The following is a 21827-nucleotide window of genomic DNA, read 5'->3' on the forward strand; positions in this document are numbered from 1 at the left end:
ATTTGTTGCTGTTATGCCACGACAAGAACTCCTCCATTTATTTTTGTTCCTTGAACCCTCCAGGTGCTCTTCTTTCTGAGCCATGACTCGTGGACTCTTTCTCTCCTCTGACTATGCTTTATTTGACAACTTCTGCTCATTTCTCAGTTCCCACCTTAAAAAGTCACATCCTCCAAAAAGCTTTCCCTTTTCCCCTCAACAAACAAACAAAGCAAAAAACCCAAGCCAGTATGGAGGTTCCCTAAAAAACTAAATCTAGAACTACCATATGATCCAGCAAGCCCACTCCAGGGTGTATATCTGGAGAAAACCAGAATTTGAAAAGACACATGTACCCCAATGTTCATTGCAGCACTATTTACAATAACCAAGACACAGAAGCAACCTAAAGGCCTATCATCAGAGAAATGTATAAAGATGTGGTACATATATACAATGGAATATTACTCAGCCATAAAAAAGAATGAAACAATGCCATCTGCAGCAACATGGATGGACCTAGAGATGACCATACTGAATGAAGTCAGACAGAGAAAGACAAATATCACATAATATCACATATATGGAATCTAATAAAAATGATACAAATGAATTTATTTATTTATTTATTTATTTATTTATTTATTTATTTATTTATTTTTGTCTTTTTGCCTTTTCTAGGGCCACTCCCGTGGCATATGGAGGTTCCCAGGCATACCGCAGGGAAATCTACTCAATATTCTGTAATCACCTATATGGGAAAGACTCTGAAAAAAGAATGGATATATGTATATATATGTATATGCATAATTGAATCACTTTGCTGTACACCTGAAACTAAAACAACATTGTAAGTCAACCTTACTCCAATAAAAAACTTTTCTAAAGTCTAAAAAAAAAATCCCCCCCAAAACCCAAACTGAACTGCCCCCTCAAAGCCAGGGTACAGTCTGCCTTGAATTCCTATAACTCTCTGTATCTGCACATAACATTTCCCCTGATTGTTTAATCATCTCCTTATCTGCCTCTCCAGGGGAAGTTTCCTGTCTATACTGTGCTGGGCCCAGGGCCTGGACCCAGTCATATTTGCTGCTAAAGGCAGAGGCCAACCAGATTTAATGGGGTGGGTGGGATTTTAAAAAAATTATTTTGAAAGAAATTATTTTTCTGCAGTTCCCACCATGGTGCAGTGGGACTGGCAGCATCTCTGCAGTGCCAGGAAGGAGGTTTGATCCCCAGCCCGGCACAGTGGGTTAGAGTATCTGGCATTGCCACAGCTGTGGCATACGTCGCAATGGTGGCTCAGATCTGATGCCACAGGGTGGCGAAAAAAAAAAAACCCCAACAAAAGAAAATAATAACAAAAAAATAAAATATTTTTCTATGTTGAGAATAGCCTAAGGAGTGGTTATATGTGGGAAGGGGCATAAGGGGACCGACCCTCTGGGACCAGGGTGATTTTCTGTCTCTTGCTCTGGGTGGAGGTTTCCTGGGGATTCACAGAGGCAGAGATCCATCAAGCAGTACAACCCTGAAGAGTTGTGCATCTTAAGTGTGTAAATCATAGCTTTTATCATCAATAAAAGGAAGTTACCTTAATACTACAGTGTAATTCATACGAGGTATAAATACTCCTATGGGCTGAACAATTCATGCCGGATATAACAAGAGAACTCGGGAACAACCAAAGGCATAAATCTTCCTTATGCAGCTAATTATTTCCCAAAGGTCCAGAACTAAAAACATGGTGAAGGAATTCTTAACGTTTTGTTCTGGAAATGTGACTGTTTTAGAGCGGTGATGCCTTCCTTAAATTTGAAGCCCTGAAATATTTTTAAGGAAGGAAATGTCATCAAAGCCATTCGCTACAAACCGCATATATTATTTAAAAACCCCATTTCCAAATTGCGTTAATGAAGTAGAGTTCTATTTCAATGTTTGAGGAATCTTAAACTGTGGTAATGGCAAGAGCTGCTCTGGGGGGCCCACACTGTGCTTGCTAGCACCACTTCCTTCTTTCTGAATTGCAGGGCCGGGACACAGGGAGAACCTACCACTGCCCTAAGGAAAAGGAGAGTGTTCTCCTGACTTTGAGGCAAGACCTTTTCCCAAGCACATCAGGAAAGGTAGAATTGTCTAGTTGTCTGTCTCAGACTACAACTCAGAATGTGAACGTCCAAGGTTCATTTCTGACCAGTAGGCAGAAACACTGGGGACTTGGGTATCTGTTTTCTGGAAGTTATTTTGATGAGAAAGTCCCTCTGCTTTCCTGGCCTTCCTAATAGTCCCACTGGCTCTGGATCAGGTAAAGGTCAGTTTTGAGACACAGCAATTAAGACATTCTTCAGGAGGGTGACAAACACCCAAGGGACACGCTATGCATCCAAACTAATGAGATCTAGTGACACTAACCACTAACAGGGCACTTTCTCTTCTTCCAATGAAAGCCTTCAGCCCACTTGGGTGATTTTTCTGCAGAAGGCTTCTTCTGCCTCTATTCTTGGTGCTATTTTAGGAAAGTTTTATTTTCCTTATGTCTCCCTTTGCTACTGATGTTTTCACTCAAAAATCAAAGAAGAGAAAAATTTTAAACTCATGATTATCTAATTTAGTAAAAATATTACTTTAGCATCATCATCGTTATTTCCAAGTGAGGGGGAAATTTCTTTTTTCATTTATAAAACTTTTTCAGTACCTGAACTAGAAAAACAGAAGGCATCCCAGCCCTCCGGGTCTGACTGTGCCCCTTTTCCTGACGGGAAAACGGAGGTGGCTAACTGGCAATGGAGGGATGACTGAACGCCCCTGAGGATGTACTTATTCTTAATTTGAGTCAGTCTGTCGCATTTTCATATTACCCATGAAAAGGAAATAATCTGATGAAGTTGGCATTATACGGGGGGGGGTGCTAGTATGGACGATGGTCAGCGACGATGATGGTGATGATGGTGGTGGTGGTGATGGTGACGCCAGCCTGCTCCTCTCCTGTTCCTTCATCACTCCCTGATATCGCTGCCTCCTGCGTCCTCGCCTGGCCTCTGCCCGGAGAAACACAGCCGACAGGATTTGCACTCAAGTCGCATGTCCGCGGGCGCAAGGCTGCGGCGCTCAGCGAACTAGTACCGAATCCCGGTCCCCTAGAGCGGGGTCTTGGCGACCCCTGTACGCGCCCCGCACACCCACCCCGTGCCATCTCCAGGTCCCCTGCCCCTCTCGGCGCTCCTCCCGGCCGTAGCCCCTCCAAGCCCCCCGCGGCTCCCGGGTAGCGCACAGCCGGAGCTCCGGACGCCTGAGCTGGCCCGCGTCCCCCGCAGACAGCGCCCGCGACCCCGGCCCGCTCCCCGCCGAGCCCCGCGGCTCGGCCACCGGTCACTTACGCCTGCGCTGGGCCCGCCGCCCGGCGGCCCCGAGACAAAGGCTGCGCGGTCGCTGCGCCGCGGGCTGCTCCTCTAGCCGCGGCAGCCGAGGACCGGAGGAGGATGGGGCGGAGGAGACGGGGGAGGGGGATGGGGCCGTGGGGGAGGGACCGCCGCGCCACCGCCACCCAGCTGGGGCGCCCGGGACCCAAGCCCTCCTCCTGGGCCCGCCGCCCTCCCGGGTTCGCGGCCAAAAACCGTCCCCTAGGGACTAGGGCACCGCCCCTCGGGGGCGGGGTGAGAGGAAGAGGAAGGGATGCGGGGAGACGGAGAAACTGTATGTGTGTGCCTGTGCGTGCGTGTGCGCGCGCGCCCGCGTGTTCCTTCCTAATCACGATCCACACCCACCCCCGCGTCCCCCGAGCAAGCTTCGGAAAATGCCAGACTCTGCCTCACCTGGGCAACCCTGAGGCGCTCCCACCCACCTCCTTCTATCCGGGTGTCTGTGTGTGTGTGTGTGTGTTCCCGGTCCTACCATTTCTTGAGGAGCAAAGCTGAGGCCTGGGAGGCTAAGTGCGCGAAGCCGCGGGGCGGGTGAGAAGAAGCGCCAACCCTTTAATAGTTGGCCCCACCTCTTACCTGCTTTCCTCCCAAAGCCTGGCACCCACCCCAAGGGCAATGTCGGGGTGGGGACTGCTCACCCTGGCTCTCTCTAGGATGGGTAACACTTCTGCTTGGCTCCGTGATTTGCATCTTGTGAAGAACAGTAGCTTTGATTTATTTTTATTTTAGAAACTTTATTATGGCATTTTAAAAATTCAAAGTAGAGAAAATAGCATTACGAACTCACAAGTGCTGGGCTCCAGCCTGAAAGAGTGTCAACATTTTCTCTTCTCTTCTTTTGTCTGTTCCAGTCACCCCAGCCCAAAGGCTAAGGACTTTTATTTTATTATTTATTTATTTTGCTTTTTAGGGCCACACCTGCGGCATATGGAGGTTCCCAGGCTAGGGGTCCAGTTGGAGCTATAGCTGCTGGAGTACCCCACAGCCACATCAATGCCAGATCTGAGCAGAGTCTGTGATCTACACCACAGCTCATGGCCAGGGATCAAACCCACAACCTCATGGTTCCCAGTCGGGTTCGTTTCCGCTGTACCACGACAGGAACTCCAGGCTAAGGACTTACATAAAGTTTTTCTTTTTTCTCATTTTTTTTGTCTTTTTAGGGCCGCATCCTTGGCACATGGAGGTTCTCTGGCAAGGGGTCTAATCAGAGCTGTAGCTGCCGGCCTACACGACAGCCACAGCAATGCCAGATCTGAGCCGAGTCTGCGACCTACACCACAGCTCACTGCAACACTGGATCCTTAACCCACTGATCGAGGCCAGGGATTGAACCTGCCACCTCATGGTTCCTTATAGGATTCGTTTCTGCTATGCCATGACAGGAACTCCAGGCTAAGGACTTTTACAAACATGACCACAGTGTCATGATCCTATGTTACAAAACTAAGAATAATTTCTTAATATCCCCCAACTATGATGTATTAGCTGCTGATGGCTGTGACTTGCCAGGTCTGTGTGTAGTGCTTTACTGTGTGGCTGAGCCTTGGCTGTAGAAGCTTCTGCTAACTCCGGCGATAGACAGGAGGAGAGCTGGTTGGTACTGGCCTGTGCAGCTGATGGAGCAAGCATTAAAGATCACTGTTCCCTCCTATCCCCAACCCTGTCCCTAAGGTCCAGGCACTCCTTTCTGGGCCAAACGCCTTGAAAATTTTGATCAAAGACCATCCTACTGGAAAAAAAATGTACACGCAGAGTTTTGATTTAAATTCCAGGCTTTTCAATCCCATTCTCAGTCTGCCTGGACCCAGGGGCAGGTTGCCAAGCACAGAGCTGAGCTGAGGCATCCCTGGCAGCCACCTGGAGTCCCCCAGAATGGGGACTGAGGATTCTGGGGGAGCTGAGTCCTCCTCTTGTTTGCAGGCAGTTCTGAGGCCCCAGGACCTCAGAAGAGTCAGGCTAGATGTGGGAACTTTGTCCCCGGGGAGAAGTCTCAGTATTTAAGTCTCCTGCAAGTCTGGGATGGAAATGGATACTCAGCTTTCTGGGAAGAAGAGACCCGAGCTGTGCCAAGGGCATCTGGACACACAGCTTCTCTAAAGTTCCCCACGGTGGAGGTGGAGCCACGGCCTGCTCTTTGGTACCTGGCTTAGGGAGTGTGTGGAGAGGTGGCAAAACAGGAAGTGGGCTCTGGCTCAGACTGCCTGGCTTAGAATCCTCTGAGTCTTGCTCGCCCTCTGACCTCGGGCCACCTGACATCCCTGTGTCAGGAAAAGACCAGGTTGTCATCCGATGCGTCCACTTGGGCTGCCAGGGTACAAGTATGCATGGACAGTGCCTGGCACAGGAAGGATGGCGAGGCGCCTGGAACATCCTCATGGTCTGTACCCTCTGAGTGGGAGAACCACCCTGGTTCAAACCCAGAAGGACCACGGCTCCAAACGTTTCAAGCCGAGAGAAAGGGCCCATGACTGCTTCTGCGGCAGGAGTGCACCTCTCTGATAGAGGCCGAGGGCAGGGTGCAGATGCTTGCCGGCTGGCTGCAGTGGAGTTTCTGAGCCCTCCACACAGGTGCTTAGGTGGGTGCCCACACTAACACGGCTCCAGGAAGTGATCTTTGAGATGCTGAAAGGACACGTTCATTCTTTACCACCCACTCCAGCCAAACTGGCTGCAGTGAATGGGCCATGACATACCTCTCCTCTATCAGCACACTTTACCTCCTCTCTGAGGTGGGCCCTGACAGCCTTTGGCAGAGGGCAGTGACCCCAGTCTGAGCCCCCGGGCATGGGCCTGCATTAGTGACCAGAGCTGTGGCCCATTTAGCCTATGAATGTGCAGGGAGCTGGGGCAGTAACCACAGTCAGAGTCCCCAAGCATCCCGTCCATCGCCTACCTGGCACTGGAAAAAGGAGTACTTCCTACGACGTACCCACAGAGAACATGCCAGTACCCCCAAGTGGCACCGAGGCAGGGCAGGGCTGGAGGGGGCCCAGAAGTACCCCTGGGCAGGCGCAGTCCCCACTCTCCCTGACTCCACCTCCCCCATCCCGACCCCACCTCCCCCATCCTGACCCCATCTCCCCCATCATGACTCCGCCTCTGGGGTGCTCTGCATACTCCTCCCTGAGATGGGAAGCAGAGTCACCTTCCCTGCGTGGTGCTGGGCTCCCGTGACCCTTCTCTAAAGAGCATCCCCCTCCCTCCTTTCCCTGTACCATCCCCTTTCTCTCCTACTCCTCTCCCCTCGCTCACAACTCTCTGCTTTCCTTTCCTATCTCACAAGACCAATTAGATTAGATGGTTTGAGGTACTTTGCTAGGATCACTAGGAATGACATAGGTGACCAAAATCAAGACTGAGGCTTCTGCAGAAGGAGATGGATAAGTGAAAACCAGTGTCCAGTTCTACTCGGGGGGAGCTGCCCAACTGTGGGTCTTCAGAGAGAATGGGGGTGCTTTGGGGCTATTGGGACCTTGCGGGTCTTCTAGGGAATACATTTACAGTCTGACACTCTGGGCTGGCTCTAAGAAAGAGCTATTAAAATGACGAAGAGCTTTAGTCATGGTAAAGAGCTTGGTGTAGCTAAATGGAAGACCATATAAATGGGAAAGAACAGATCTCAGTGATGAATGGATTCTGGGGGCCTTAACCATAAGGATCAATTTGCAGAAGATGAATAGAGGGGAGGTGTCTCTTATGGGGCGGAGGGCGGGCGGCTGTTGAGAAGTGCTGTACTTCTTGACACTGAAGATAAGCTTAGATAAAAGACAGTCCAATTGGAGAGAAAAATACTGGAAAATAAGCCTAATGCTAGCAACCAAATGAAGGCGGTAAATATATGTGTGGTTCCAGCCCACTAAGTGTTATAGAGACTTCAGATCATCATAAGGAATAGTAGATGATTACCGCAAAGCACTCAGTGCGTCCCAAGGAATTGGAGCTGCTCACTCTCCCAAGTCAAGGGCAATCAGTTGTCCCCATAAGGAGGCTTTCATACCCTAGTTGGAAACTAAGAAAACTGAGAAGATCAAACAGGGAGAGGTGTGGTCTGTCTTCAAGTCTGGATGAGCATGGGGCTGCTCTGGCAGAGAGAGAATGGTGGAGGGTCCACCTGCGATCTTCTGCGACTGGCTTGTAAAAGGCATGTAGCTTCTATCGAGGTGGTTTGGAACCTCACTCTCCAGTGCTCCCACCTGGAACCCAGCCACCACGTGGGAGAGGTCCCGCCCCGGGTCAGCAGTCCCAGCCTTCGTGCCCCTCAGCCCAGGCACCAGACATGTGAGTAAAGGTGCTGTCCTCAAGCTGTCCATCCCTGAGCTCAAGTGTCATGGCCAAGAGGTGAGGCGTCCCCCCTCCTGACCCAAAGAGTTGGAACATAATAAAATGGCTGCTTAGTGACATGAAATGTGGGTAGTCATGTAGCGGGGATAAAAGGAACATCAGACAATACACCAGATGCACTGAGGCGTATTTGCCTTCGAAAAGCTCATAGTCGGAATTCCCGTAGTGGCTCAGCGGAAACGAATCTAACTAGCCTCCATGAGCACGTGGGTTCGATCCCTGGTCTCGATCAGTGGGTTAAGGATCCAGTGTTGCCATGAGCTGTGGTGTAGGTTGCAGATGCGGCTCAGATCCCATGCTGCTGTGGCTATGGTGTAGGCCAGTGGCTACAGCTCCAATTAGACTTCCTAGCCTGGGTACCTCCATATGCCAGGGGTGCAGCTCAAAAGAAAAAAAGACAAAAAAAAAAAAAAAAAAAAAAGGAAATAAAAAAGAAAAAGAAAAAAAATAAAGCTCAGAGCATTCGCAGGGATGGGGGTTTAAGCTGAGCATGAAGGCTGGAGGCTCACTCAGTTCCAAGCTGGGACCCTCCCCAACCCCAGCTGTGGGGCTCCTCTATAGAACAAAGACAGCCCTGGATCCTGGCCACACACCAGGTGACCTCTGTGTCAAGGAGAACGGGCTCTGGCTCTAGGATGGATTTGATTAATAGGCTCTAGGGTTTTCGGCTGGGTTCACGACAACTTCCTTTAAATCAAGGTTTTACAATCCCTTTTGGGGACAAACACATTTCCCAACATGACCCAAAACACACAAGCATCTTCCTCTATAAAATCACATAACATTTGTCATGAAACGATGCTGGCCCTGACTCCATGCAATGCACTCTGATATTTTTCTATTCTGTTCTGTTTAATTTTGCAAAATCGACTAAATTGATTTCATAACTTGCTAACCGGGTTGAAATTTACCACTTGAAAAGCAGTGTCTTAAATAATCATTTTTCTATGGTCTCCTTGTTACATGGTTTTGCCGCTTTGTCCTTTGCTCATCTAAGGCATTCTCCACCTTCTGCAGGTGGCCTCCATGACACCCAGCTTCTGCCTCCCCATCCTGATGGCTGATCCTGAGTCTTGAGTTCTGCAAGCCCTGGCTCCTTGCTGGTGTGTGGCAGGTGTAGGCAAGGATTTTTGAATTGGTCTTAGAACAGGGATACTGATTTTCTTTTCCTGCTCGTGTTTGATGTGTGCTAACTCCTTGTCAGTTCTCGGGTGATTTATAATTTGATGTCATTATTGATGATGATGCAATGTGTGTCAGGGAGATTCAGCAAGCAACCCTTTCTGGGGTGTTCCTTAAACCAACATGCACGCAGTTCGTGATCTTCACCCCAGTCATGATGCCAGAAAGCTGTTTTCACTTTATATCCACAGGACGCTGAAAATCAAATTCCAGAAAGTGCCTCGCAATTAAAAACTGACACTGCCTGTTGCTGGAGACCAGCTCTGCAACTGCTTTTTGTCACTGCCCGTTAGAGATGATAACCCTAGCGAGTGTTCTGTTACTGTCTCCTTTGCCCATCTCACTGTCCTGTCACAGGACACAAGCAAGCATCTGCTAAGGTAAGTCAGCGGGGAATATTTTTCTATCTTGTTTTGTTTTGTTCTGTTCTGCGGAGCCTAAGGACAGACAATAAAACAAGCAAGTGGAAATCTCAGTGCAACGTAACTTAGAGCTACTGACCCTTCAGAGGAATTCGCGTTTAGCCCACAGGGCAGAACATTTTTGTCCACTGTGGGGGCTGCGGTAGCAGCCCCACGGAAGAGCACTTGCATAGGTGGCACACCATCGTTCCACTTTCCCTGCAGATGAAGGAAATTACCTCCTCTTCAAGGGGCGGCGTGTGATGGAGTAGAAGGAGGCTGGGCTCTGGTGTTTCATAGATGGAGGTGTTGAATTGCAGCTCTGACTTTCGTTACCCAAGCAACCGGAACCCAGATTAATAGGCTCCGTTCCCTTATGTGTAAAAAGGGCATGATAATAGACCGCTCAGGTCACGGCGTTAGAGAAAGGTCCGTGCAACACCACAAGGTCAGAAGCCACTCCTTGTTCATGTGGGGGACGTATGCCTTGTGCCATGGTGGCCTGCCTTCCAGACCAACACTGAGGAGGCTGAGGACGGATGGCTGAACAAAAAGCAGCTCCTGCAGGCTGGCCAGTGATGCCTCAGCCCAGCTAGAAAGTCACCAGAGACTGAAGAACAGGCCTGATGAATCGATTTTTTTAAAATGGCTTTATTCAAAGAAATAACTACCCCAAGAGTCTGTTTCATGGCAGACAGGCAGATGGACCCATAAAGACATCTATGTCAGACTCCCTAACCTGTGAATGTCATGTTCAAGGGCAAAATGGACTCTGAAGAGGTGAGTAGGGTAAGGGTCTCTGTGATGGGAGGTTTTTATCCTGGATGATCCAAGCAGGCCTCATGTAGCCACAAGGGTCCTTACAGAAGCGAGACTGGAAGGGCAAAGTCCCAGAAAGAGATGTGAAGACAGACAGAGCAGTCAGACAATACAGAGTGACTTAAAGGGAAGTATTCTGAAAACTAAAAGACAACCTACCTGCAAATGATACAACTGACAAGGGCTTGGTTTCCAAAATATACAAACAGCTCCCATAACTCAATCATAAAAAGCCAAATAACCCAATCAAAAAATGGGCAGAAGACCTCAATAGATATTTCTGCAAAGAAGACATACAGATGGCCAACAGGCACATGAAAAGATGCTCAACATCACTATTACAGAAATGCAAATCAAATCTACCCTGAGGAATCACCTGACACTAGCCAGACTGGCCATCATCAAAAAGTTTACAAATAATATATGCTAGAGAAGGTGTGGAGAAAAGGGAACCTTCCTACACTGTTGGTAGGAATGTAAACTGGTGCAGCTATTATGCAGAACAGTATGGAGCTTCCTCAAAACATTAAAAATGGAACTACCATAAGATCCAGCAATCCCACTCCTGAATATATATCAGGACAAAACTAAATCAAAAAGATACATGCACCCCTATGTTCATTGCAACACTATTCACAATAGCCAAGACATAGAAACAACCTAAATCCATCAATGGATGAATGAATGGATGAAGAAAATGTGGTACTATACACAATAGAATATTACTCGGCCATAAAAAAGAATGAAGTAAAGCCATTTGTAGTAACATCTCTAGGATGGACCTAGAGAAGATCATACTGACTGAAGTATATCAGAGAAAGATAAATATCCTATGGCATCACTTACATGTGGAATCTGAAATATGACACAACTGAACTTATCTGTGAAACAGAAACAAAGTCACAGACATAAAGAACAGACTTGTGGTTGCCAAGGAGGGGGTGGGGAAGGGAAGGAGTGGGAGTTTGGGAGTAGCAGATGCACACTATGATATTTAGGATGGATAAAAACAAGGACCTACCGTACAGCACAGGGAACTATATTCACTATCCTGTGATAAACCACAATGAGAAAGAAAATGAAAAAGAACATATATATAACTGAAGCACTTTATAGTTTAAATACAACACTGTGAATTTACTATACTTCCATAAAAATCATAAACAAATGTGGGCAGTGTGGTGTGTGTTAGTGAGAAGGTAAAATTGATGCAAAGGGAAAAGCACAGGAGGGAGAACTGGGGTGTCTCCTCCCAGGAGAAGGAAAACTTGGATTTTCGCAGGTCAGGAGGTAATTATGACGGTGGATTCCTCATCATGGGATGAACGCCTTATAGAGACAGGCGAGCTTGCTTCTCTCTCTGTGCTTGTCTCTCTGTCTGTCTCTCCCCACCACGTGAGGACACAGCTGTCTGTAAGGCAGTGGATCTGCAGACACCTTGATCTAAGACCTCCAGCCTCCAGACGGTAAAAAATAAATTTGTTGGGAGTTCCTGTTGTGGCTCAGTGGTTAACAGACCCAACGAGTATCCATGAGGGTTTGACCCTTGGCCTCACTCAGTGGGTTAAGGAGCCAGTGTTGCTGTGAGCTGTGGTGTAGGTCACAGATGGGGCTTGGATCCTGCATTGCTCTGGATGTGGTATAAGCTGACAGTTGCAACTCCAATTCGACCCCTAGCCTGGGAACTTCCATAGCCTCGGATGCACTCCTAAAAAGCCAAAAAAAAAAAAAAAAAAAAAAAAAAAAAGAAAGAGGAAGAAATATGTGTTGATTAAGTTGCTCAGTCATTGGTGTTTCTATTATAGCAGCCGAAAGGGACTCAGGGTCTGAGACTGCTGTGAGAGCCACCTGGCCGAGGCTGCCATTGGAGGGTGGCCCTCCTTTGCGGCTGAGTGGGAAGGCCCAGCCCTGGGGCTCCCAGCAGTTTAGCTGAGGCTGTGGGGCTAACCCCTCTCTGCCCATCCATTTCTCCCCTCAAGGTGCTGATCCCTGAGGCGTCAGCCTGAGTTGCCATGACAATGGGCCACTGCAGGTAAACAGAACAGCAGAAGTACGTTTTCAGGGTCCTGAAGCTGCAAGGCCAAGATCCAGGTTCAGCAGGGCCGGTTTCCTTCCGGGCATCTCTCCTTGGCTCGCAGGTGCCCACCCCCATGCCTGTCCTCCTCTGAGTCTCCCCTCTTCTGACAAGGATACTGAGTCCTACTGGGTTAGGTCTCACCTAGCAGCCTCGTCTTCGCCTGATCACATCTTCACAGTCCCCATCTGTAAATGCAGTCACATCCTCGGGGACTGGGAGTTAGGGGTAAAACCTATGAATTTGGGGGTCACACAGTTCAGCCCATAAAAATCTCCATTGAACATCTTGCACCCCGATCTCCATTGCAGCATCTGCATCTGGAAGATCCGGCCTGGGACACCAAGCCAAGCCATTAAGCCTTGGTTCCCGGTGCTGAGAGGCTGAGCCCCAGGGGGTCTCACATGCGTTTCCTTTGGTCGCCACCCTTGTAATGCCCCAGCCACACTCCCACACACGCCCTTTTACTTTCAGTGTAAAAGTCACGTCCTTCTGGGGCAAATGACCCACCCCAGGCGAAGCCTTATCATCTTCAGCTCAACACGAATGTATTCGTACAGACGTATGAAGTACTTAGTGCCTCTTCCCTCCCACCACCGCCACCTTAGCTAAATACATTGTCGTTCTTTGCCTGGGTTTTTGCAACAGCGACTTAAATAGCCCCACGGTCTCCTATCTCTTTCATGTTTAATTCATTTCCTGTGGGCACAGTGTTTGTATGATATTAGCTGAGTTTTTTCCTTTCTTGCAAGTGATGCAGGCTCCCCTTCCATTGAGTCACGGGCATCAGAGCTTGAGAAGGAGGCTGAACAAACCTAGACAAGGGACCTCTGCTCAGATATGCATGACAAATGAGATATTTCAAGTCCATGGCAGGCATTTATCTGTATAAACTGGCTGGAGTGAGAAAGAAAAGCATTTTTTTAAAAAATTTCATTCTATGTCTCAAAATTATTCCCTTGTACATCAAGAGGCAGGCTGAGAATCTGGAACCCAGGGTTTGCTGAGAACAGAGTAGTATCGATGGGTCTCACTGAGGAGAACGTGTGGAACCCTCCTGGGTTGGGGGGTGGCCTGCTGGAGAGGGGGCAGGTGGATTCAGGTGGGGGGGGCCCTCTGGTTAAACCACACCACCCACCTGAACTTGTACCCAGAGGGAGGGCTATTTCTCCATCCGTGGGGCGCAGCCCCATAGCCGGCTGGACTCTGCATCCCCTTCATGGCACATGAGGGAGGTGAGGGCTGAGAGAACAAAGGCTTGGAAGAGCCCCGGTCAAGGTCAGCGGGGGAGGCTGAGTCAGGCTGTGGACCTGGGTGGTGGCTGCCAGCCTGATGCCCAGAGTACAGAGTGGAGAGGCCCGCCTCTGTGACTAGGGCCACCCAAGGCCAGAGGAGTGAGAAGCTGGCCTGGGGGAAGTGCGATAACCCAGGCCCCTCCTCCCGGCCGTGGGGAGGGGACGAACTTCTGCAGCACCCAGAACTTCTCTCTCAAGGAGGAGGGATAAGGGGGTGCCCCAGGAGGAGAGAAGCTGCTGGAAGGGCATCCACACTTGGGCAGGTGCTCCTGCTCTGCCACTGACTGCGGGGGAGCAGAAGATGAGGAACAGGGTCCGCTGGGGAAAATGCTCTCCCTCTCTGCTTCCCCCTTCCTTCTCCCTGTGTCTCTCTCTCCCTCTTCCTTCCTTTTCCTCCTTGTCTTTGTCCCCCACCCCCCTGCAATAAGTTTCATTTGTGCAACTTGTCCCCTCTCTGATACACATCTGGTGATGTCACCTGCCTTCCAAAACTCTCCAGTTCTCTGCTGGTGATAAAACCCCGGCACAAACCTGTGCCGCAGAGGAAGTTCTGAAGTTTCTAGAACAGGAGGCGTGCTGGGGAGAAGGAAGCTGGGTAAGACCATGGTGTGTTAACCACCAGGACCAGGGTCCCAACACAGTTGCGGGGGTCAGGGATAGAGAGACGACCCGGAGCCACTTCTCACAGTTTGCACGGGTGTCTGTTTTATCTGATGTGTGTGCTCTTTACAGTGGACAGACTGATTACAAATATAACTGTGGAGGCCAGACTCCAGGGTGGCCCCCATGATCCACCCCCACCCCAGAATATTCTCCCTGGAGTGTGAGCAGGACCCAAGCCAACAACCAAAACTCAGGCTGGCTGGGAAGGAAAGATCAGACAGCACTTTTTGTTTTTTTTGATTTTTGATTTACAATGTTGTGCCAATTTCTGCTGTGTAGCAAAGTGACCCAGCCACAGATATCTGTTGTGTGTGTGTGTGTGTGTGTGTGTGTGTGTGTGTGTACCTATACATTCTTTTTCTCCTACTATCTTCCATCATGGTCTAGCCCATGGATATAGTTCCCTGTGCTGTACAGCATGACCTCATTGGACCCAAGCAGAGCAATCTTGGCAGCACGCACTGCACAACGGTCAGCAGTGCTGGGAGTGCAGAGCATCCAGGAAGCCCGGGGAGCCCAGGCTTCTTTGCTTCTGGGAAGAGGCTGAGAAGCGGGTGGGCTTAGAGGGTCTGTCTGTCCCGGGCCTGAGCCCTGCTCCCTGTCCCCAGGGCTGGATGTGGCTAAGGAGTGTGGTCAGGGCGGAGTGGCTCAGGCTTTTCCAGTTAGATGCTTATCCTGCGACACGTTTATTTTGTCTGAATTGAATCCACAGAATATTTAAACACACGCATAATCAAATGTAAGTACAAGCCCATATTTGAAAGTCAAATATAAAGGGTTTCTGACTTCAGATCATTTTGCGTTATCCAGGCGTTTGCTTTCATCCATGGGAATGAATAAATAAGAGCTGTCTGAGACCAAAATAATTTTCTGGGCAAAGTGGAATAAATGTGTTAAAATGAAGGAGGGAAAAAAAAAAAAAAAAAAAACACCTCTGAAGCTGAAAAGGTTTTCACTCAAGATAGACTTGGGAGAGATGGAATCTGCCTGTTATTTTCGATTTTGATCATCCAGCCTTTTGTGATCAAGGTCATGACAGGGCAACACAGGACGAGGCAGGGGTGGGAAGGAGGCCAACACAGCGCTGTCAGTGAGCCTGGAGCCCCGACATGAACCCTGGAAAACACTAACCTCTGATCAGCTCTTCAAAAGGTCCTTATCAAATTCCTTTATATGAAAATCAAATTTTATTCAAAAACTTAACACTTTCAGAGGATGCCTGAGAAAGCCATCCACTTAGGACCCTAAGTTAGTTGGATGTTAATTCAAATGAGAGAGAGTCTGCAGTTTGCTTCCTTTTCTCATTTTGTTTCATTTCATTTCATTTTTTTATGGCCACACCCACAGCACATGGAAGTTCCCAGGTCAGGGACTGAATCTGAGCCTCATCTGTGACCTCTGCCGCAGATGCAGCAACACCAGCTCCTTCAACCCAAGGCACAGGGCCATGGATCGAACCCTCACCTCCACAGAGACCAGAGCACTTCTTAACCCACTGCACCCCAGTGGGAATGCCTCCATTTTTAGTAGAAGGTAGACATTTTATAGCTTGAGGAATTTTTGAAGCCTTCTAAGTTAAAGAGGGATAAATGATCTCAAAGCTACTTTTCTTCTGACAACTTGGTATTGCTCATCTTGGCTTATCTTAGCTCGATCTGTATTTTCAAAAATGATTTTCTTGATAACATTTATGTATGAATTAGTTCTATTTTAAATTACATCTGCATGTCTCCTTGTCAAAAATATAGGTGCTTTGATTAGGGAAATGGAATCAATGGCTTGAAATAGCATTTCTAAATGGGCTACGTGGATTTTTTGCTGCTTCTCTCAACACGGAAGGTGCGCTTTATGTCGTGAGATATAAACTCAGACATGTGCAGTTTAAGAGATAATTCTAGAGGGAACACTGAGTGTAGTCACCCCCAAGACGGAGGAAGAGAGCACTGTCAGACCCAACGCCCACGCCAGGCTCACCCCCATATCCACAGCCCCTGACCTCATCAGCAGTCCTCGGTTGCTTCTTCATGTATGTGTACCTCTTACATACAAGGACCCCCCCAAAACAGATAAGCTTCTCTCAGTATGGCCCCCCGGGATTTTTATTTATTCATTATTTTACAGTCATTGTTCTTCTGGATGCTCAGATTGTCCCAATTTGAGCAAAGGAAGCCTAGCAATGTGTCTTTGGTATCCTTTGCATTTCCGCCTTCTGTCTTTAAAAACCAACTTCCCCGGCCTCTGTGCAGTGATACCAGTATCACCCCTCAATCCTTGAGAAACACATGCACACACCCCAAAATCCTCCACACATTTTCTATCCTAGAAAGAACACACATCTGTACAACTTCCTCCCATCAAATGCATCTACATCTGCATCTGCATCAGTGTGCTCTTGGTTCCCTCCTGATCCAAGAGAAGAAAGGTGCTTTCTACTGTCGTGGTTATTTCCCCCTCCTGTCCTCCCTTCCTTGGCATTCCAGGGCTTCTCTCCCCCACCTTCACCTCCTCCCCTACCCCACCTCCTCCCCACCTTCACTCCCATTTTCACCTCCTCCTTCATCTTCACTTCCCCCATCTTTACCTCCATCTTAACTTCGTCCTTCATCTTCATTTTCACTTCCTCCCATCTTCACTTTCTCTCCCATTTTTATATCCTCCTCCATCTTCACTTCCTCCCTCATCTTCACCTTCTCCTCCATCATCACTTCCTCATCTTTACTTCCTCCCCTACCTTCACTTTCTCTTCATTTTCACTTCCTCCCTCATCTTCACTTTCTCTCACATCTTTATATCCTCCCCCATCACCACTTCCTCCCCCATATTCACTTCCTCCTACATCTTCACCTCATTTTCACTTCCTCCCCCATCTTCACCTCCTCATTTTCACTTCCTCCCCATCTTCACTTCCTCCCCCATTCCACTAGAATTTACACACACTCAAGCCTCCCCATCTCAGAACAAAACCAAACCCCCAGGTCCCTGCCCTCCTTCCACTATGTCCCTCTTGCTGTTCTCACTGCCCACCCCCCAACCTTCTCACCCCCTTGCACTGTAGCTGCTCTGCACCCCTGTGACACCACATTCCTAAGGTCACTAGGACCTCACGGGACCACATCCAGAGGCCACCCTCAGTCTTCACCTGACCTCTCTGCTGTGCTGGTTCCCCTCCCCCATCAACAGTGGCCTGGTTCTCTTCAGCTGCCCTGCTCTGGTGGGAAGGGTAGAAAAGGGGTCCAGGGTTTGAGCTATGTCCCCTGAAGCGACTGCCTGAAGGGCTCAGCCTCCATCTGGGAGTGTTAGCTTCAGGTGTGCTGAAGAGTAAGGCACACATATAGACCTCACCTACCGCACTCCTAACACAGGCTCCCCTAGTGCCTAAACTGCCTCTGCTGCCATCCCAGCATCTCATGTGATACTCTTATGCTGATAGAGAGGAGAGAACAGAAGGAAGATAACAGTATTTGATTCACCTAAACGGACATTCCTCCTCAGAAACAGACACTGCTGTGGATCTACTATCAAAAGACGAGACTGTTTTTTGACAAAGTACCAAAGCAATTTGACGGAGGAAGATAGTCTTTTCAACAAATAACGCTGGAGCAACTGGATACCCCCAGGCAAAATAATGAATCTCGACCCAACATCACACCTTATTAAATGAAAGTTATTTCAAAATGAATTGAAGACTTTAAAAAATGTAACTATAAAAGGTGTAAAATTATAAACCATTTAAGAAAAATAGAAGGTCTTTGGGATCTAGGGCTCAGAAAAGAATTCTTAGATTTTTTTTTTTTTTCTTTTTAGGGCCTCACCTGCAGCATATGAAAGTTCCCAGGCCAGGGGTCGAACTGAAGTTGCATCACAGCCACAGCAACGCCAGATCCGAGCCATGTCTTTGACCTACACCACAGCTCACGGCCACACTGGATCCTTAACCCACTGAGCAAGGCCACAGAGACAACGTTGGGTCCTTAATCTGCTGATCCACAATAGGAACTCCAAGAATTCCCTCCAAGAATTTGACAGTAAAAGCAGGATCCATAAAAGGAGGATGACCTCAGCAAAATGAAAAAAACCTTTGCTCAGTGAAAGACCCTTTTAAGAGGATGAAAAGACTAGATGCCAAGTAGGAGAAAATGTGAGCAAACCACCTAGATGATAAGTGGCTTGCAACTGGAACATATGAAGAACTCAACCCTCAGCAGTGAGCAGCAAGCAATCCAGTTAGAAAGTGGGCAAAAGACAGGAGTGGAGACAGGACACATCTTCATGGAAGAGGGTACCAGGGTACACAGGCGGCAAATAAACACAGGAAAGGATGGTCACTGTCATTTGCCACCAGGGAAATGCAAATTGGAGCCACACTGAAGTAACACCACACCCATCAGAATGTCTAAAATAAAAAATAGTGACAATACCAAATGCTGGCAAGGATGCAGAGAAACTGGTTCACTCACACATGGCTGGAGGGAACGTGAAATGGTTTAGCTACCCTGACAAACAGCTCAGTAGTTTCTTATAAAATCGAACAGGCCACAACCATGTGACCCGCATGCTTGGGTCTCTGTTTAAAGAAATGAAGACTTAGGTTCACGAGACATATACACAGATGCTTGCAGCTGTTTTATTTACTCTCAAACTGGAGAAGAGATATTTTAAGTTAGAGAAACAATTAAAAATTAACCACAGTCATCAGTGCTTACAAAAATACCCCCCACCACTTAACAAAATTAAGTCAGTAGCTTAAAAAGTGCCTTTTATGAAATTCTTTCCTGCTTTGTAGTTGGTACAAATCAGTGGGTGATTAGGAAAAATTCGTGTAAAAGGGGAAGTTTTCAATTTTGGTTATTTACATTCCAAGGTTTTCTAACCCCTGGAATGCCTTTTGAGACACAGAAGTAGAGAGAAATCCCTCTGGTTCAAGTGCAGAGGTGCTGTCAGACCTGCCCAGTGGCACACCTCCTCCTTGAAAACATCCTGCTGCCTCTTATCATATGGATGAATTGTCAGAAATTACTGCTCAGCTTTATTTCTTGCCTTTCTCATTAGAAAAACTCAAACTTTAAAATTTACTTATGCTAATGTTTTAAACAAACTTTGCTATCTTATTTGCGTAGTATCAAAATATTGTTTGAAATCTTACATTCATCTTAGTTAATGTCAAGCTCAGAGACACATGAGTACTAAATGAGATAAAACCTCCTGTTACTCCAAACCCCTTCTCTCTGGCCAACAATTTCAACATCTTTACTGCTCACGATGCCAGCTATGCTGGAGGAGGGTCTCCAAAGGCCAGCCTGTGTGTTACATCGTCCAGAATGAGAGGTTACTTCTCAATTTAGAGCTGAATCCAAGGCTCATACAACTGACTATGTGTCAGGCGCTGTTCTAAGCACTTGCACATGTTAAATTTATTCCTTACAACCTTTCTAATGAAGCAAACAGTATGGTTTCCCCCTTTTACAGATAAGCAAAGTGAGGCCCTGGGAGGCAAATAACTTATTCAGATCACACAAGGAGGTGGCAGAGGCAGGATTGACTAAGCAGTTGGGATCTGGACCCTTGGCTAGGCTGCACCCTAGAAAGAGTGGATGGATGGAGGCATGGATGGACAGAGGGATAGAGGGATGGAGGAATAGATGGATGGATGAAGGGATGAATGGATGGAGGAATGGGTGGATGGATGGATGGAGGGAGGGACAAATGGATGAATGGATGGGTATACAAATGACTGAACAAAAGAACAAGTTTGTCTAGTGTGGCCATATGGTACAAAAAGAATCCCCACTGACATGGGAGCTCCATGGTGCTCAGGGTCTGTCTGTGGCCTCTACATGGCAGCACCTGGCCTCAATCCCAACTCAGGGCTTGCTTCTTCACGAATGCCATGGTTGCCCTAGTGTGCTATCAGGCACTCAGAGCTGGAAGCAGGAAACCTGCATCCTTATTTTGGCTTCACCACCAACTTATGTGTCCTCAGGTACACTGAGGACCTGTTTCCCCATCTGTAAATCAGAGAGTTCAACTACAGTAATTTCTAATCTCTGTCGTGATTGGTCCATGTGAAGGTCCACTGGCAAGACCAGAAGTTCAGGAGGTGGGCATGAAAGAAGACATCGGAGAGCCCACCAGAGGCTGGGCATGGTCCGAGCTCGCAGTCCAGGAGACCGGGGCAGTGCCATGTGGCCGTGGCTCAGGGAGAGAGAAGAGCCGAGAGAGAGCCTCAAGAACTTGGCTCACATGCTGTGGTGTTGAACTTTGTAGGCAGTGGACAGACATGGTGTGGAGGGGGTCCATTTATTTTTATTGTGGTACAAATGACATACAATTCTATCCTTTGATTGTTTTCCCATGTACAGCTCAGGGGCATTGAGCATTCACACTGCTGTGCAAACAGACCCCCCCCGCCACCTCCAGGACTTTCTCATCTTCCCAAAGATGAGACTCTGTCCATTAAACATTAACCCCCACCCTGACCCTTGGTCCCCATATCTACTTTCCATCTCAATAGATTTGATGATTCCAGGGACTCATATTGGAATCAGAACATTTGTCTCTTTGTGACAGGCTTACTTCCCTGAGCATACTGTCCGTCAGGCTCACATACGTGTAGCACATGTCAGAATCTCCTTCCTTTTTTTCTCCCCATCTTTTTCCATGGCATATGGAAGTTCCAAGTTAGGGGTCGAATCGGAGCTACAGCTGCCAGCCTACACCACAGCCACAGTAGTGTGGGATCCAAGCTGCATCAGAGACCTACACCACAGCTCACAATAATGCCCGATCCTTAACCCACTGAGTGAGGGCAGAGATCAAATCTGCATCTTCATGGAGACTAGTTGGGTTTGTTACAGCTGCGCCACAATGGGAACTCCCTCCTTCCTTCTTTTTTTTTTTTTTTTTTTTTTGTGTGTGTGTGTGTGTCTTTTTGCTATTTCTTTGGGCCGCTCCCGCGGCATATGGAGGTTCCCAGGCTAGGGGTCCAATCGGAGCTGTAGCCACTGGCCTACGCCAGAGCCACAGTAATGTGGGATCCAAGCTGCGTCTGCAACCTACACCACAGCTCACGGCAACGCCGGATCGTTAACCCACTGAGCAAGGGCAGGGACCGAACCTGCAACCTCATGGTTCCTAGTTGGATTCGTTAACCACTGCGCCACGACAGGAACTCCTCTCCTTCCTTTTTAAGGCTAAGTAGTACTCCCTGGTATGTATGGATGATGTCTGGCTTACCCATTCGCCTGTTGGTGCATGACTGGCCCGTGAGCACTTTTGGTTACAGTGAACAGTGCTGCTGTGAACACGAGGTGCAGCAGAAATGAATCCAACTAGCATCCATGAGGATGCAGGTTCAATCCCTGGCCTTGCTCAGTGGGTTAAGGATCCAGCATTGCCATGAGCTGTGGTGTAGTTCACAGACACGGCTTGGATCCCATATTGCTGTGGTTGTGGTGTAGGCCATTGCTGCAGCTCTGATTCAATCCCTACCCTGGGAGCTTCCATAGGCCACAGGCATGGCCCTGAAAATTGGGGAAAAAAAAAATCTGCCTAAAGCTGTGCAGGGAACAAGAAGTGGACTGTCGCAGAACCCAGCAAGCCTGCCTGTTTACACCAACCATGTCACCACTCGGGATGTGTGGGGAATGACAGG

The 21827-nt window shown here is 48.2% G+C and overlaps 1 protein-coding gene across 1 annotated transcript; it reads right to left on the bottom strand.

Annotated features, from left to right (window-relative positions):
* LOC110260119 (protein PRRC2A-like) lies at positions 1254–16787 on the bottom strand. The gene is made up of 4 exons (XM_021088392.1): positions 16707–16787; positions 13693–13797; positions 3357–3606; positions 1254–3017 (listed from the first exon to the last, which is right to left on the bottom strand). Exons 1-4 carry the CDS (start codon positions 16785–16787, stop codon positions 2803–2805), a joined length of 651 nt encoding a protein of 216 aa, XP_020944051.1. The 3' UTR covers positions 1254–2802.

The sequence above is a fragment of the Sus scrofa genome, chromosome 3 (genome assembly GCF_000003025.6).
Source record: "Sus scrofa isolate TJ Tabasco breed Duroc chromosome 3, Sscrofa11.1, whole genome shotgun sequence".
NCBI lineage: Eukaryota > Metazoa > Chordata > Mammalia > Artiodactyla > Suidae > Sus > Sus scrofa.